Source organism: Zootoca vivipara, chromosome 6, assembly GCF_963506605.1.
Source record: "Zootoca vivipara chromosome 6, rZooViv1.1, whole genome shotgun sequence".
In the NCBI taxonomy this organism is placed as follows: Eukaryota; Metazoa; Chordata; class Lepidosauria; order Squamata; family Lacertidae; genus Zootoca; species Zootoca vivipara.
Genome location: NC_083281.1, coordinates 58,121,875 through 58,138,040, shown reverse-complemented (window position 1 = coordinate 58,138,040; position 16,166 = coordinate 58,121,875). Strand labels below are relative to the sequence as shown.

The window sequence follows — 16,166 nt, the reverse complement described above, 5'->3', positions numbered from 1 at the left end:
GTTACTAATGAAAACAGCTTCATATTCAAAGAGGGGTGAGCTTTGGGATAGAAATCCAGGCCTCCCCTCTTATCAGTGGGAGGTCCCCTACATGCAACAGAATGGCCTTGCCATAATTGGAAAGTAAGTAACACATTCCTCTATGAGCAGGAGGGTCGTGAAGTCCAGCATCTAAAATGATTTAACGCCACTGCTATGTTTAGATCCTGGGGTCAAGCTGGGAGGAGCTTTGAAATGGCCACTGCTGCAGGAGGCAACTGCGCATCTGGCTCTGCCTAAGAACTGATTTACTCACAGGACTGGCTTCAGCACATGGTGAGCCTTTGGCCAAGAACCGCCCCCCCCCCACCTGAATGTGCTTGTATAGGCCATAAGTTGTGCCACAGAATTTGTGGGACCAGATCAAGAGAAAGACAATGTGCAGCTTCGTTAGGAATGAGCACTTGCCTGTGGGTGTTGCGACACTGGTGTGTGTTCTCTCAATGGGCCCCTCAATTAGCTGAGCCTCAAGAAATGCCTAGTGAGAAGGCATCTTGGCAGCAGCTGTGATCTGCAGGGCGAATCCTAAAGTGTGGATTGGCTCAGTGATGTGTACAGCACACCCGATGTCTTCAGGGTGGTGGTACAGCCTATTCTAATCCCCCACCTACATGGCTGAAGGGAATGACACCAGGCAGAATGCAGACCTTACCCGGAAAATAGTAAATTAGAGTTTTGCACTGGAAAGAACACACACCTGCCTCTAATGACAACTGCTAAGATTCAAATGTTTGCTGCAACAGTGGACCACCTTTGTAACTTACCACAGAATAACCTGAAGCTATGATGGCTCTTGGAATCCAGTTGAACCAGCCTTCACCAACCTGGTGCTTTCCAAACATTGTTGGACTACAACTCCCATCAGCGCTGATGGAATCTTTAGTCCAATGACATTTGGAGACCACCAGGTTGAAGACTCTAGGATCCATCTTTTCTACCTTACTATGGTCCTGCTGCTGTGGACTATGGCAGTCTTTCTGGAAGTTCCTTCTGAGCAGTGTCCTGCAGGATGGCCCAAAGCTATGTAGTGCCTCCCTCAGCAGCACCATATCAAAGATGCCTCCTGCTGGGACCCACCCAACATTGTTGAGGTCCAATGGTGTATTCTGCACTCTTTCACCTGCCGCAATGGCATTCTCAGGAAGGTGCCTTATTCTGAGTCATTCTGCCATCAAGCTCAGCACTGTAGACTCTATAGCTCCCAAGGTTTTAAGACGCAAGGAGCTTATTTCCTGCCAGACACAAAGATGCTGCTGACTGAACCTCAGGCTGTCTGCCTGCAAAACATATGCTCTACCACTAAGTTTATGACACTTCCCCAGGGAACACAAGAAGCCACCATATACCAAGTCAGGCCTTTGATCCATCTAGCTCAATATTGCTCACACTGATTGACAGCTCTCTGGGATTTCAGGCAGGAGTCTCTCTCCCATATCTGGAGACACCAGGGATTGAACCTGTTACCTTCCTCATGGAAAACAAATGCTCTACCATGGAGGTTTTAGCCCCAACTCGAAATGTAAAGGGGAAGTTTCTACCTACCACTTTAGGTTATTTTTCTATACATATATAATTTGTGTATTATAAATGCACTACAACAGGATGGGCTTATATAGTGAAATCTTACTACTTAATATATCTGACGTAACCACAGGTGCCCCCACATCTATGTAAGCTGTTCACCGATGTAACGACGGCCTGGTAGGCTGACCCTTTACCGGTCACAAGAAGCACCAGGACCTTTCAGGAGCCTCGGCTTGTTTCTTGGCATTTGCACCCCACCTTTTGTGGGCCCTGCCTGGCATGGACCACCTTCGGGGTTTGCCAGCCACAAAGACCATCCCATCCTCCTCTTTCCTCCTTGTCCTTGCATATCCTTGGGAAGGGCTTTCTCGGGCCTCTCTTGCGAGACAGACACAGACTCCCTACACATCTAGAACTTTTATTCACTCCCTCACAAGAAAAGTCCGAAGGGATCCCTTCGTGCAAATCAATTAAGTGAAATGGGGCTGTGGCCGCGGAAAAGGGCTCCCAGAACTTCTGCCCTGATGTTTACATTAGTCAAAGACTGTCCTTAGTCGAGGTCTTGTTGGAGGGAGGACTGACAGCTATCTTTGCACGGAGCTTGCGCGGTCTGCAGTGCACTGCAAGGAAGCGGGCTGCTCGGAGCCAGGATACCGAGCCCCCTTCCCTCTGCGAAGCGTATCTCCTTTTCAATTTGCAAGGGCTTGTCTCGGGCCCTGCAAAGGGACCCGCACGGCTTTCTGCAGAGGCTCCTCCAGGCCGCGCGGGGGCAGCAGCAGGCCGATCCGCGCGGGCCAGTTTGGGCGGCGCTCGTCGCTGGCCAAGGCTTGGCTGGGGGAGCCCCGCCGAGTTGCCATGTAGCTAGCCGAAGGAACGGCGCGTCCGGGCCGGGCAGAGGCGCGGGCAGCCGGGCAGAGGCGCGGGCAGCCGGGCCGAGCCAGGCCGCAAACCCCCCACCCCCATGGGCGCGCAGGTAAGAGCCGCGGAGCGCAGGGGGCTCTTCCGGGCTTCTGCCCCTCGGGAAAGGGGGTCCCTGGGGTCGCGGAGTGGGGGGGGGTGTTAGGCGCTCCCCACTCTTGCTGCGCCCATCGCCGTCGCCTCGGATCTCCAGGGAGCCTCGGTTTCCCCGTCTGCCAACCTTTCAGGTCGATGGAGGCGCGGTAGGAAGCGGCTCGGGGTTGCTTGAGGACGCGGTTCCCCACCCTCGAAAGTGGGAGAAGTAAACCCTGCACCTCCTTCCTCTCCCCCTCCCGCGCCTCGAGATGTGGCTCTTCTGCTCCCCACGCAGGACCCTCTTTCCTCCTTCGACCCCCCGGCAAGAGACTCCGCCCGGTGGGACACAGCAGGTCTTGAGCGTGCAGCCTGACTCACTTGCTAAAGCCCTCTGCCTTCGCTCCTGATCTTGCCCTCCCTCTGGGACCGCCCTTCGCGTCTCTCCCCCCCCCCATAATAATCCAGTTGTGGGCCCCTTCTGATCTAGGGATCCCCTCCCAGGGATCTCTGCGTTTGTTTTCGTTGTTTTCACCCGCCCGAGGCCTCTCGCAGCCTCTTCCAAAAAAGCACGAATCCCGTTTCAAAACGTACGCCACACGAAAAAGGACGTGGCCATTTAGGGCTGAAAAACCTCATTCTCCCTGCCTTGAAAGTGTGGTTTAATATCCAGATAGACTCTGGTCCCAGGTGACAGGAGGGGGTGGCCTTTGGGGCTCCTCTCTTTGGCTCTGCAGTTCCCCATTTCTGCTCCCCTGATTCTCACAGCCCACCAGCAACGCCAAGACACTCAGTCCCCGGGCACTTCCTCAGTTGCCTTTCTGCCTTCTGCATCTGTTCTTTCATGCTGCTTTGGGTGCCTGGAAATTCCCTCTGTGCCAGCTTTTGCTGTTGCACCAAGCATACATGTGTGCATGTGGTGAGCACCTTGGACACTATCAGCCTCATGTGATTGGTAGGTACAGAATGTGGGACAAAGGATGCTTTCTAGCTATGGTAATGGGTTTGCTGGTACACTGGCATTGTCATCTGTTTATCTACAGAAAAGTAGGCTAAGACAAGAGCCCACCAGTTGCTTTGGCAGGAAAGTTCATCGCTCAGTGGTTAGAGCATCTGCTTTGCATGCAGAAGACCCCAGATCCAATCCCTGATGGTATCTCTAGGGAGGGATGCAAAAAAGCTCCTTAGTCAGAGCCCTTGGATAGCCCTTGGATAGCAGCTGCTAGTCAGTGTAGACAGTACTGAGCCAGATGTACCAATGGTCTTACTCCTTCGTATATTCCTAAAAGTGTGCAAGCAACAGTGCCATACCAGGTGTTTTGCACTATAACTTTCATTAGGCTCAGTGAGCACTGCTGTTGCTGGCATTTGGAGGGCACCAAGTTGATGAAGGTTTAATGTGTTATTCAAAGTATAATGTTATATGTAGCACAAATTGAAGTATTTAATCAGGTTTACTCATTTTTCAAAAAGAAAAAGATTTTAAAGTCAGCCAGATTCCCCCCCCCCCTGCTGCTTATATTTTATTTTGTTTATTTCGCTATTTATAGATTGCCTTTCAGGCTGTTCACATCATACAACTCTGAGGTTGTAAATGTAAAATTCTGTACACGTAGAAAACTAAAACAGCAGCACCTTAAACAACAACAACCAGCAGAATAAAACTGAGCTGGAAGCAGGAGGTTTTTCTTTAAAAAATGCCTTAGCAAACATCACCTTTCTAAAGTGATGTGGACAATTATCAATGACAAACTTAGTTGGTCTCTAAGGTGCTACTGGAAGAAGAAGAAGAAATTTTATTTCATGGTGAAAAAAAGGTTTCTTGGATTCTATTTGAGTTGTTTCCTGTGGTTAGTAAAGGGAAGGTGCTAATAGCCCAACAAAGTGGAGATGATGTCATTTTAAAGGTCCTTAGAGCACGAGACAGAAGGGAAGAGCAGCTAATGGAAGGTTCTTACATATGCACTTAAATCTCAGTAGAGAAGTTGGAACAGAATGGTAAAAAGAGATTTGTACAACAACATGCTTGGAAATCTGTATTTCTTTGATAATAGTTGTCATAATAAGGATAATAATTTTTGTGTGGTTGTCACCCTACCAACTGATTCCTTGCCATCAAGGGACAATGAGACAGGGATGGTTGATGTCATGCTGGTTTCAAATTCATTTAGCTGGCTTTCTTATTAGCCCTTCTCTGAGGGTCCCTAGATAACCATCAGTGGTCATGTGATGTTATGGACAACTCCATTGTTGGAAGCTCCAATTCCCAAAGAGAAAGGCTAAGCATGGTTACATATAAAAAGTAGTCTCTCGAGCAAGTGTGGTTGTATGCAGCAGGGGTGGTCTTGGCCATGTGAACCACTCTTCGTCAACAGTGTTAGAAACGGGGATAGAAAACCTAGGAGCCAAATGACTTCTGGGTTGTAGGCACTTTTAATTTATTATTTTGATAAGCATGAACTAATATGCAATTCACATAAGTGACACATTGTTAACGTAACATTTTAGCAGAAATTGTTAATACATGTTTAATTTGGGGTTTACAATAAAAAATATTGGTACCGTACTTCAGTTTTCAAAATATTCTACTCTTTATTGTTAAACTCCTTAACATATTGTCTGTCCTTAACATATTCTTCAAGGCTTCAAAGCACATACATTTCAGTAATCCTTGAGTGTCAGCCAGGTGTAAAAAATGGCACCCAGACTTTTTGAGGTGCTCGCAAATGGGGAATCTTTAGGTGCAAAATGTGCCTGGTGCCCTGCTAATTTCGAACCCTATTCTTCAACCTGGTGGCCTCTGGGTGTTTTGGATTACAACTACCATCAGTCCCAGCCAGCATAGCACAAAGGATTGTATTCAACTAAGTCCTACTCAGAGTACACCCATTATAATTGGTGGTCATGTCCATTAACTTTGAGGGGCCTACTGTGAGTAGGAGTGGTAGCAAATATGACCACAAATGTCTGAAGGGCACCAAGTTGGGGAAGTTTGATGTAGCCTCAAAGTGGACAAAGTTTGCCTAGCTGTGCTGTCCACTGGAGTTCTTGGGGATTCCAGGAAGGAACTGGCAGTGACCTCATTGTGCAGGAAGGGATGACACCTGACTGATGCACAGGAGCTGCCCAGCTGGATGCCTGCATGACTCTGCACAGTTATTGTGTAGCCATCAAAAGCTGCAGAACTGGCTTTACTACAATCTGGGGGACAAACAAACAAGCCTGAGAAGGTGCCTATGAAGGCAGGAGCCATATGAGAGACACCATCCTGAGTGGCTTCTGGCTGGGCAGGGTCCTTATTAGGAGAAGACAAGCCAACTTGTCTACACCAGGAGTGGGGTCTGCCTAGTCCTAACGTGTAACACCTCTAGCCCCTCACCTTGGCTTCTGTGTGTGGCTTTGGCAGGTCGGACTGCTATGGAATATGACGAGAAGCTGGCTCGTTTCCGGCAGGGCCACCTCAACCCGTTCAACAAGGCCCCGCTGCAAAGCCAGCATGACCAGAAGACTGGGGAGACTGGAGAGGAGTTTCAGCAGAAAGGTGAGTAAGGCAACTGAGTTCTCTCCCCCTGGGTAGGGCTCATAAGGGCATAATATTGAAGCTTGAAGTTAGACCCACTTAAGAAGAGGGGGCATCTGTGTATGTGCAGAGCGTCTTTTGGGCCAGTGCCATCTGCTCAGGCTCGCAGGTGCTGTCCAAAGTCTCTGGCCTTGTCTGCTCCTGCTTCCTACAATCCTTTGAAATGCAGGTACCGAGAGTTGTACCTGAAGCCCTTTGGCATGTAAATATTTGGTACTTTTCATATATATATATTTTAAGTGATGCCCTGTATAAACCCCAGAATCAACACCACAGTCACAAAGATTCCTTTTGGTCTTGTGGGCATGGAGGAAGACAGGAGACTATGGCTTTTCAAATTCAATGAGTAGGAGGGGACACGGTTCACCCTCCAGATAACTTCTATGAAAGATGACCTGCTACTTCCTACCCTTAGTGGAGAAATGAGGTGACCCCCTTTCTGACATGGGCCTCCTAGCCACAGAAAAAGAGGAGCTAGAGGAATGGCAGGGGGCAAGAACAGATTTGGACCCAGGCAGGTTCTGATCCCTACATAAGAACCTGCTGAGTCAGGCCAATGGCTCATCTAGTCCAGCATCCTGTTCTCATGGGGCCAACCAGATGCCTGTGGGAAACCTGCCAGCAGGATCTGTGTACAAGAGCAACACACACACACACACACACACACACACACACACACACACACACAGTGGTTTTCAGCAACTGGTATTCAAAAGCATTGCTGCCTCTGGCTGTGGAGGCAGAGCGTAGCCACCATGGCTAGAGACATGGCTGTGCGTAGCAGCTCCTCATACATTCTTTCAAGAAACTGGACACACCCTTGCACAGCTTTGGGTGGCTTCTTATTGTGGGGCAGGCATCCTCTGAGACCCAGGCAAGCCAGTGTTTGTGTGTGAGAGGGAGGGAGGGAATGTTGCAATTCTCTACCCTCCTGACACTTTTGTTTCTCTTTGCTCCTTGTAGGCTTGAAGCTGGGCTTGTCCCCCGAGGAGGAGGCTGAGTTCCTGTGCTCGGAGCGCACCATGGACTTGGGTCTGGCAGAGGATCACTTCTCGCGCCCAGTGGTGAGGAGGAAAGAGGGATGCTTCTGCATTCCGGCCTTGGGCTTGCTGCCCCCCTCCCCAAATTGTACCTAAAGACTTTTACGTATCTGGGGGAAAGCAACACTTAAAATCCCTGACACCAATCCAAAGTCCCCACACTTAACACCACACATTAAACAGCCAGCCCACCATTCCTTGCCTAGCAGAGCAGGCCACCTCTCTGGCTCCACCAGATCACTGGGGCTATGAGGATATGGCCTGCCTAGACCACTTGGCCATGGGAGTGGGCAGTCAAGGTTGTCCCTCTGCCTCTGCGCTGATAGTCCCTTGGTGATCTGCTCTTCCTTTGCAGGGCTTGTTCCTGGCTTCTGATGTTGAGCAGCTGCGGCAGGCGATTGAAGAGTGCAAGCAGAGGATTTTGGAGCTCCCTGATAACTCGGAGAAGCAAAAAGATGCCGTAGTGCGGCTCATCCATCTGCGGCTCAAACTCCAGGAGCTGAAGGTGCACAGACAGGCTTGTAGAGGGGCATGTCCTAGCCATAGAATGGGCTTGAGGGATAGAGCTCTGGCGTCTTCTTGCTGCTGGAGGAGTGACAAATCCAAGACTTCTTTCTTGCTTTAGTTCAAGGTGCAAAATTTGTAGTGGGTGGCAAACCTGCAGGTGCACCGTATGATCACGAGAGCCAGCATGCTGGACTGGATGCAAGATTGCTGTGGACCTCAGAGGCACCAGCTGAATCTCTGCTCAGCCATGAGTTGCTCAAAAGCCTCAAGTCAACATGCTGCTTCTCAACCTCAGTTTGAGATGAGACAATCCCCCACCCTGCATCTCTGGGCTTCTAGATCAGAGGGCCTAGCCCCCAGCAAGGTTGAGCCGCAGCACATCTCAATTTAGCCACTACACCATGCTGGCTTTCTGTTTAAGATCCAGCTGTTTTAAAGATATCTTTACTGCTATCTACAGGGTGATCCTAGGGGTGGAACACCTATGGGGGTCATCCAACTGTTGTTGTTGGACTCCAACTCTGATCAGCCCCATCAACTGATATGGCCAAAGCTCAAGGGTGGTGGGAGCTGGAGTTCAGCAATGCTTAGATGGCCACTGGCTCCCCACCACCAATTGCTTTAAATAATACTTTTTTGCAGTTGTTTTGCAGCCCTTTGGGCAGTGGGGAGGGGCACAGCTTTAGGGCAATGGCTTGGACTTCCAGAAGTGGGAGAGATGGCGGATAAAATCACAAGGCCCTTGTTGGGGGCCGTGATTGAACATCCCTACGTGGCCTGCCTTTCCCTGCTGCAGGATCCCAGTGAGGATGAGCCCAACATCCGGGTGATTCTGGAGCATCGCTTCTACAAGGAGAAGAGCAAGAGCGTGAAGCAGACCTGTGACAAGTGCAGCACCATCATCTGGGGACTCCTCCAGACCTGGTATACCTGCACAGGTGAGAAGCCACACACCCACACCCCCTCCCCTGGGGACCAGGAGTAGGAGGAGCTCCAATGGGAGATCAACTGCTATTCCTCCTTCCAGAGCAGCGGTGGGGAACCTCTGGCCTAGTGGCAGGGGGGCAGGGGTCCTATGATGCCATTTCCCCCAAGCCACACCCAAATATAGGGCGGATGAAGACACGGCTGAAAAGGACCAAGTGTGTAACCTGTGGCCCTCCCAAATATTGCTGGACTACAGCTCCCATCATGCCTGATCATTGGCCATGCTGACCAGGGCTGATAGGAGTTGGAGTCCAGCAACACCTGGAAGGCTACCTGCTGTGAGGCTCTTGCCAGAAGAAAGTTGTCTGCATGAACTGGATAGAAATTTAAAGACAGATGCTTGAAATAAAGTCTTATTCTGGATGCAGCATGGCCTGGATTCTGCAGTGCAGTGAAAAAATACCTACCAACGAGTGTTCTGGCCTCATCCTTTTAGGAGGGCACAAATATTACTCTCCTTTCTCATTCCTGTTGGCCTCCTCATTGTTCTGCCGATCAGGAAGCAGAGGCACCGTGAGTTCTTCCTAGGCTAAGTGGGGAAGATCCTGTAGGTTCTAAATCTTATTCTACCTGCCATGGGTATTGTCTCTTTTTATGCAGTACTGTCTTTTTATGTCCTGTGGAACTCCCTGGCACACAACTTTCAGTTTTCAAGCCCTCTGTGAATTAGCTTGAGGTCCTGCTGTGAGGTGTCCCTGGAGAGACCTTTAGATGGGGGGAGGGCTGCTGCTGTTGGGGCCCTGGGGCTTCCTCATGCTTTCCTCTTTTTCCTCCCCAGGTTGTTCCTATCGCTGCCATAGCAAGTGCCTGAACCTCATCACCAAGCCATGTGTCCGCTCCAAGGTCAGCCACCAGGCTGAGTATGAGCTCAGCATCTGCCCAGAGACAGGGTTGGACAGCCAAGACTACCGCTGTGCCGAGTGCCGGGTGCCCATCTCGCTCCGTAAGTGTTGGGGTGGGACTGGCTGGGGCTATCCAGACCAGGGGCTTGCCAGGCTTAATTTGGCCCAACGATGCCCACCTGTCGGACACTTGATGTCAGGTGTGGGGCAGGTAAAGATGTGGCTGGGCCAGAGGGGTTTTGTGATCCAAACAGCTGGCCAGCAGCACCTGCAAAGCCCTCTGCATGGCATTTTGCAGCTGCCCACAAGCAACTGATTGTTGGGCTTTGCATAACTCCATGTTATGTGCAAGCTCCAATGATCAGCTGCTTGGCCATGCAGGCAAAAAGGGCCACCAGACATCATTGTTATGCTGGGTGATTGATGGGTGAGTGGCCCTGGCCAGATCCAGTGCCCCAGCTCTGACCTAAACCTGGAGCCTGTAGGGTGCCTTCTCTGCCCTTTCCGTATGCCCACATGGACCGAGGGAAAGTGCCATGAGTCATGGTTAGATACCTGCCACCCCACTTCTGGAACCTCTCCAGGCACTAGCTGTGAGGACTTAAACCAGCCTTGGACTAAAACTCCCATGAGCCTCAGCCAGCTTTGCTGTCTGATGCTGGGACAGAGGGTAGTTGTTGTCAAACAGTATATGGAGGCCAATCTGACCCATGTTTTCCCATAATTATTTTGTAAGTTGGTGAATTCTCCAGTTGAGATTTGGCATGCATTTTAGTGGCAACTGCTTGCTGCCCTCCCTTCCCTTCTCACATAGAAATCTTTTACAGTGATCTGTAAATCTGTGGTATTACCTGTGCACATTCATGCAGGGTTGTTTTTGTTTTTAAATGAATGGTGCGGTCTTACCCTTTTGTTGGTTCATGCAGGCATGGCTTAGTTGTTTTGCTCAGAACTCTGTGGCTTGGACAAGGACTCCGAAGGGGCAGGATGTAGTGGGCTGGAAGTGCAGCTCAGGAGCAGAGTGAATACTTTGCATGTCAGGAGTCCCAGCTGTGAGCCAAGGCACCTCCAGTCAAAGAATCCCAGCAGCAGAAAGCTTGGAAAGCCCCCTCCCTGTAGCTGTGAGCTGCTTTGCTGCCAGTCAGAGTAGACAGGCTCTAAACCTTACTGGCCATTTGTTGCCAGAGCTCTGCCAAGCCTCTTGGGAGTTTTGAAGATAGTGCTGCTTACCTCGACTGATCTGCCTCTTTCCCTCTGTCCTGCTGCAGGGGGAGTTCCAAGCGAGGCCCGGCAGTGTGACTACACTGGCCTCTATTACTGTAGCAACTGCCACTGGAACGACCAAGCTGTCATCCCTGCCAGGGTCATCCACAACTGGGACTTTGAACCCCGCAAGGTCTGTGCTCAAGTTTCCCAATACCTGTTGTCAGAAGATGTAGCAAGTGGCATTAGAAGAGGACAGAGCAGGGATGGGGAACCCCATTGCTGTTGCCACTGTTGTCCATCCTTAATTGGTGACTGTGATTTCCAGGTATCTCGGTGCAGCATGCGCTACCTTGCCCTGATGGTGTCACGGCCGGTACTCAAACTGCGTGAGATTAACCCTCTTCTGTTCAACTATGTTGAGGAGCTGGTGGAGATTCGGGTGAGCATACGAAGAGTCTAAGAGGGTACACTTGGCCTGAAACCTCTTCTTGATGTGTGCATGGGGAAGTATTTGGGGTTTGAATGAGATGTGTCCTGTAGCACCCAAAAGAGAGGTTCACATTACTGGGGAAAGACTGCCTGGCCAAGTGTTTCAAGCGAGTCTTTCTCTCCCTCTGTAGAAGCTGCGCCAGGACATTCTCCTTATGAAACCGTATTTCATCACCTGCAAGGAAGCTATGGAGGCTCGGCTCTTGCTCCAGGTCAGGAAGAGAGATGGAGCAGCCAGCAGCAGTTTTCTCTTATGTCCATTTTAAGCCCTGTATAGGGGAGCACTTACAAAACATTGGGCGCTTATGTGCTCAGCCTCCCTTACAGATAAAACCAGGTGGCTTGAGGATTTCATTTATTTGTTTATAAGCATATTTCTAAATGGAGTGCTCTATCATATATATGATAAATGTCAAAAAATGGTAAAGCCTTAAAATACAGAACAAATGACCAAAACTGAACCACATTAACTCTCTAAAAATGCTTCGGGAAGCTGGGATGTTTTCAGCAGGCATTCAAGGGACAACCATTAAACAGAGGAGCCTTTGAGTTCTTTACTCATACCCCACTCACAGTTCCACACTTTTTCTTGCCCTCTGCCCCAAATTCATCCACTTGTGGTGGACAATAAGCAATCGTGCTCTCCCTTCAGCTGCAGGATCGGCAACACTTTGTGGAGAACGACGACATGTACTCGCTGCAAGACCTGATTGACATCAATGCTGGTCGCCTCAGCTGCTCCCTTACTGAGACCCACACGCTTTTTGCCAAACACATCAAACTGGATTGTGAGGTGAGGGTTCAACGATTGGCATTCAGAAGTACTGGTATTGCTTCATACTGCGCATTATTAAACTGTAAAATTTACTGCCACAAGATAATGGCAATGGCCACCAACTGAAGTAGTGATAAAAGGGAATTGGGCAAATTCATGGACAAAGCTATCAGTGGCCAGTAGCAGGATGGTCAGGTGTAAAAAGGGCCATCCCTCAGCAGATTTAACACTATGTAGGACAACATACATCTCCTAAAATGCCCAGTGAAGGAGTCCTGTCCTCTTTCACTTCAAGCCACCTCTAGCTACTAGTCAGGGTGGCTCTATGCAATCTCCAGGATCAGAGGCACCATGCCTCTGAAGGCATGTTGCTGAGGAACAAGAGTTGGAGAGTGCTGTGTTGCGCTCCTGACCTGTCTGTGGGCTCCTTTGAGCCATCTGATTGGCTTCTATGAAAAGGGGTGCTAGACTAGTTATATTTTTGGTCTGATCCAGCAGAGCTGCTCTTACGTTACTGTGATTCTTAGCAATTGACAGGCCCATTTTCCACCTCCGTGAATTTGTCTAAGCCCTCTTTAAAGCCTTCTAAACAAGGGGTCAACAACCTTTTTCAGCCGTCCACCGTCCCTCAGACCATGTGGTGGGCCGGACTATATTATGGGGGGGGGGGGTTGAACGAATTCCTATGCCCCACAAACAAACCCAGAGATGCATTTTAAATAAAAGCACACATTCTACTTGTGTTAAAACACCAGGCAGGCCCCACAAATAACCCAGAGATGCATTTTAAATGAAAGGACACATTCTACTCATGTAAAAACATGCTGATTCCTGGACCGTCCGTGGGCTGGATTGAGAAGGTGATTGGGCCTGAGTTTGCCTACCCCTGCTCTAAACTGATAGCCATCATCACCCATCTTGTGGTAGTGGAGTTCCTTACATCATATGTTGTATGATGGTGGATCATCTTTTGTCTGCCCTGAATCAATTTCATCACATGATCCCAAGTTCTAATATTCTGGGACATTGTACTGACCTTTGGCATTACACAAATACATTACTGACAGGTATTCTATAAGAGGAAGAAAAACTTGTTTCTTTCATGCATAATTTTATAATTTTATTTATTTAAGAATATTTATAATTTGCTTAATCTTAAAGACAAATCTTTACCTCCACCATGTCTTCCTCATTCAATGCAGCAGTTTATAGTACATGGCATTTCCCCAGAATATTTTGCTGTTGGGAAAATGCAATTCCTCCTTTGCAAGATTAGCACACCCATGTGGTTGTATGAGTGTTGTAGACACCCAGTAGCAAGCAAGAAACCTCAATGGTGTCATTATGAGCCCAGCAACTCCACCCAACCTCTGTTCACTGACTCACTGGCCTTCCTTTCTCATTTTTACAGCGGTGCCAAGCAAAGGGTTTCGTGTGTGAGCTCTGCAAAGAGGGGGACGTGCTCTTTCCCTTTGACAGCCACACCTCCATGTGCATGGACTGCTCAGCTGTCTTCCACAGGTGAGCCCCAGAGCGGTGATCTGGCTTGCTCCAGTGCTAAATGTGTGGGTTCAAGTCAGGCAGTGAGAGGTAGCTCCTGCCTCTCATCCAGGTGAATGAAACTGATGAGCCTTTGTGTCTCCTTTTGCAGGGACTGTTATTATGACAACTCCACAACATGTCCCAAGTGTGCTCGGCTAAATCTGAGAAAGCAGTCGCTGCTCAGAGACCCCAGTGTGGAGCTGCAGGCTTAGAGGTGCCTTTCCTTGGCTGGAGGGAGATGGCACAAAGGAATATGGCAAGCCCAGGATGCTGGGTTTCACCTGTACTTGCCTAGGAAGAGGTCAGCCCAGATTGGCAAGGAGGAGAACCTTCACAGGAGTGCAGCTGGGAATGGCTTCTCTAAAGGTTCCGGGAAATGATGCTGCAGGACAAGTGTCCTAGACTCTCTCTATCACTATAAGAGCCTTTGAGACTGCTCAGCACACCAGACTTTGCAGACTCTCCCTACCTGGAATCACGAGACTGATTTCAAGAAAGCACTGTCCTCACAGGACACAGTTTTTTGGATGTGAGGAGAACAAGCTTTTGGGCCAGGGTTTATTCATGGCAGATCCTGCTAGACTGAAAAACTTTGGAGAAAGGGCTGACTGACTGTGATGTGAAACATTTGGTAGCAGTTTTCTTTGGCTGTTGCTTATTAACGCCACTGCTCTATGCTGGCACATGACATTGAGAGTGCCCCTGTGGCTTCCGTTTTGACAGTGATACATCAGCATGGAAGATGATCTGAGGCAGGTGGGCTGAGGGATGATATGATATCTAGAATTCATTCCCTCTAACTTAGATGCATAAAGTATCTGTGCTGGAGATCAGGTATGTGGGAGAGAAGAGAAGATGCCCTTTTCTCCGTCACCATCCCCATGGCTTTTGGTGATGGCAACACAAGGACTGGATGGTTGATGAACTTGGAACTTGGAACAGACCCCAACAGCCAGTAAGAAGAGACTGGAGTGGGGCACTTCAACCACAGTAATTTATCACGAGCACTAAAATCACTTTAAATAAAGCCGTGTGAAACTCTGGCTGTGTTACTATGATTTTAAGTTCTGCCTGCACAGACCTTGTCTTCTGCAAATATGTTACCTTCCTTTTCCTCTCCTGGAAGGCTTCAATGTTGCATCCTCTGGAGCTATCCAAGACAGATTGTGGCCAAACATAACGTGAGGGTAGATAGCTAGTGCCACTACTTATTAAGATAAATTAATTTGGGATCACATGTCCAAGTAACGGAGACCATGTTGTAAAATGTGATGCATATGTGGTAGTTATCTGCTTTTCCTTCTTGGGGTGCCCTTAGCCCCTTTGTCTCTATGAACTAAGGAGCTTCAGGTGCAAGGAAGTTGCAAATACAACGGGTTCATCTTTGCTATGTGTACAGCTCAGTAACTTGCAACTGAACCTGTAAATTGTGTTAACTGTAACATGATTTTATTTAGTGGTTTGAAAGCTCCAAGTGATCTGTTGTAGCTGTTTCATAAATGTAAGTCCATAGCTGATAAATAGGTATGTGCAAGTTTAGCTTGGATTATAGATGGATTATAGAGGGATGTGGGAAGAGGAAACATGGGTTTCAACTTCTTTTTTCTTCTTTTTCATGGGTTTCATGCTCAGTTGGTTGAATAGAGAGTTATTTTAACATCACAAAGCTGCTAATATTCCAGGCCCATCCAAGCAGGTACCACAGTAGTCCTGCTCCCTTTTGCTTGATACCGCAACACAGTGTTACCAAAAAAGATTTCCTTGCCCTGCCACAACCTATTGGGCATACTGGGGGAGAAGGGACGAGGTACATATGAGATTTAGCAGTCAGGTAAGAACCAAAGAGCCCTGCTCCCAACTGACAAAATGGCTATCTAGACCATCATATAGTTTCTCACAGTAACTAACTTCATGAAAGCCCACAAGCAGGAAATAAGCACAAGAGCACTCTCCCTACTTGTGCTCCCCAGCAACTGGTGTTCAGAGGCTGAGCACTTCCAGTACAGTATTGGGCTAGCCCCCAGGCATAATGGTTGGTAGCCACTGGTAGCCTTATTCTACATCAATTTGTCTAATCTGCTTTCAAAGCCATCTTGGTTGGTGGCCATTGCTACCATCTTGTGCTAGCAGATTCTCTAGTATCAAAGTACACTGAATTGTGAGCAGTGAGAGCTTTTGTAACATAAGGCAGAAGATCTTGATTCTATATCTCTGAGCGAGTCCTATGTACTGGATTCCTAGTTCATAGCATTCTTGACACAACCTCTCCCATATTCTGGGGGTTGTACCATCTCTGGCTGACAATTTGAGGGTAAAATGTGGATGCTGCTGTATCTCCCGTTGGTACAGGAAAAAGAAGGTGGAAAGACAGACTGGGCTGAGAAGCCAAGCAGAGGGATTCCTGAGCAAGGGCTGATGGTTAGGGAATGCTCATTATGCCTTGGATATTCTCTGTTTCAAGGCTGGCCCTGGTCCATTTGAATTACTGGGGGGGGGGGGGAATCTGCCTCTGCATAGCTGCAGAGTAAATTTCCCTGAATACTGTACTGAGTAGTCAGAAAGGTTGCCACAACTTCAGATCCTCAGGTATCTGAAGAAGTGTGCATGCACACAAAAGCTCATACCAAGAACAAACTTAGTTGGTC

The 16,166-nt window shown here is 48.8% G+C and overlaps 1 protein-coding gene across 1 annotated transcript; it reads left to right on the top strand.

Moving 5' to 3' along the window:
- The first annotated feature begins 2,386 nt into the window (after positions 1 to 2,386).
- Positions 2,387 to 14,564, top strand: DEF8 (differentially expressed in FDCP 8 homolog). Its single transcript, XM_035118602.2, has 12 exons — positions 2,387 to 2,536; positions 5,960 to 6,094; positions 7,097 to 7,197; positions 7,529 to 7,678; positions 8,477 to 8,618; positions 9,446 to 9,610; positions 10,778 to 10,905; positions 11,041 to 11,154; positions 11,336 to 11,416; positions 11,857 to 11,997; positions 13,391 to 13,500; positions 13,631 to 14,564. Exons 2-12 carry the CDS (start codon positions 5,971 to 5,973, stop codon positions 13,731 to 13,733), a joined length of 1,359 nt encoding a protein of 452 aa, XP_034974493.1. The 5' UTR covers positions 2,387 to 2,536; positions 5,960 to 5,970; the 3' UTR covers positions 13,734 to 14,564.
- The last annotated feature ends 1,602 nt before the right edge of the window (positions 14,565 to 16,166 follow it).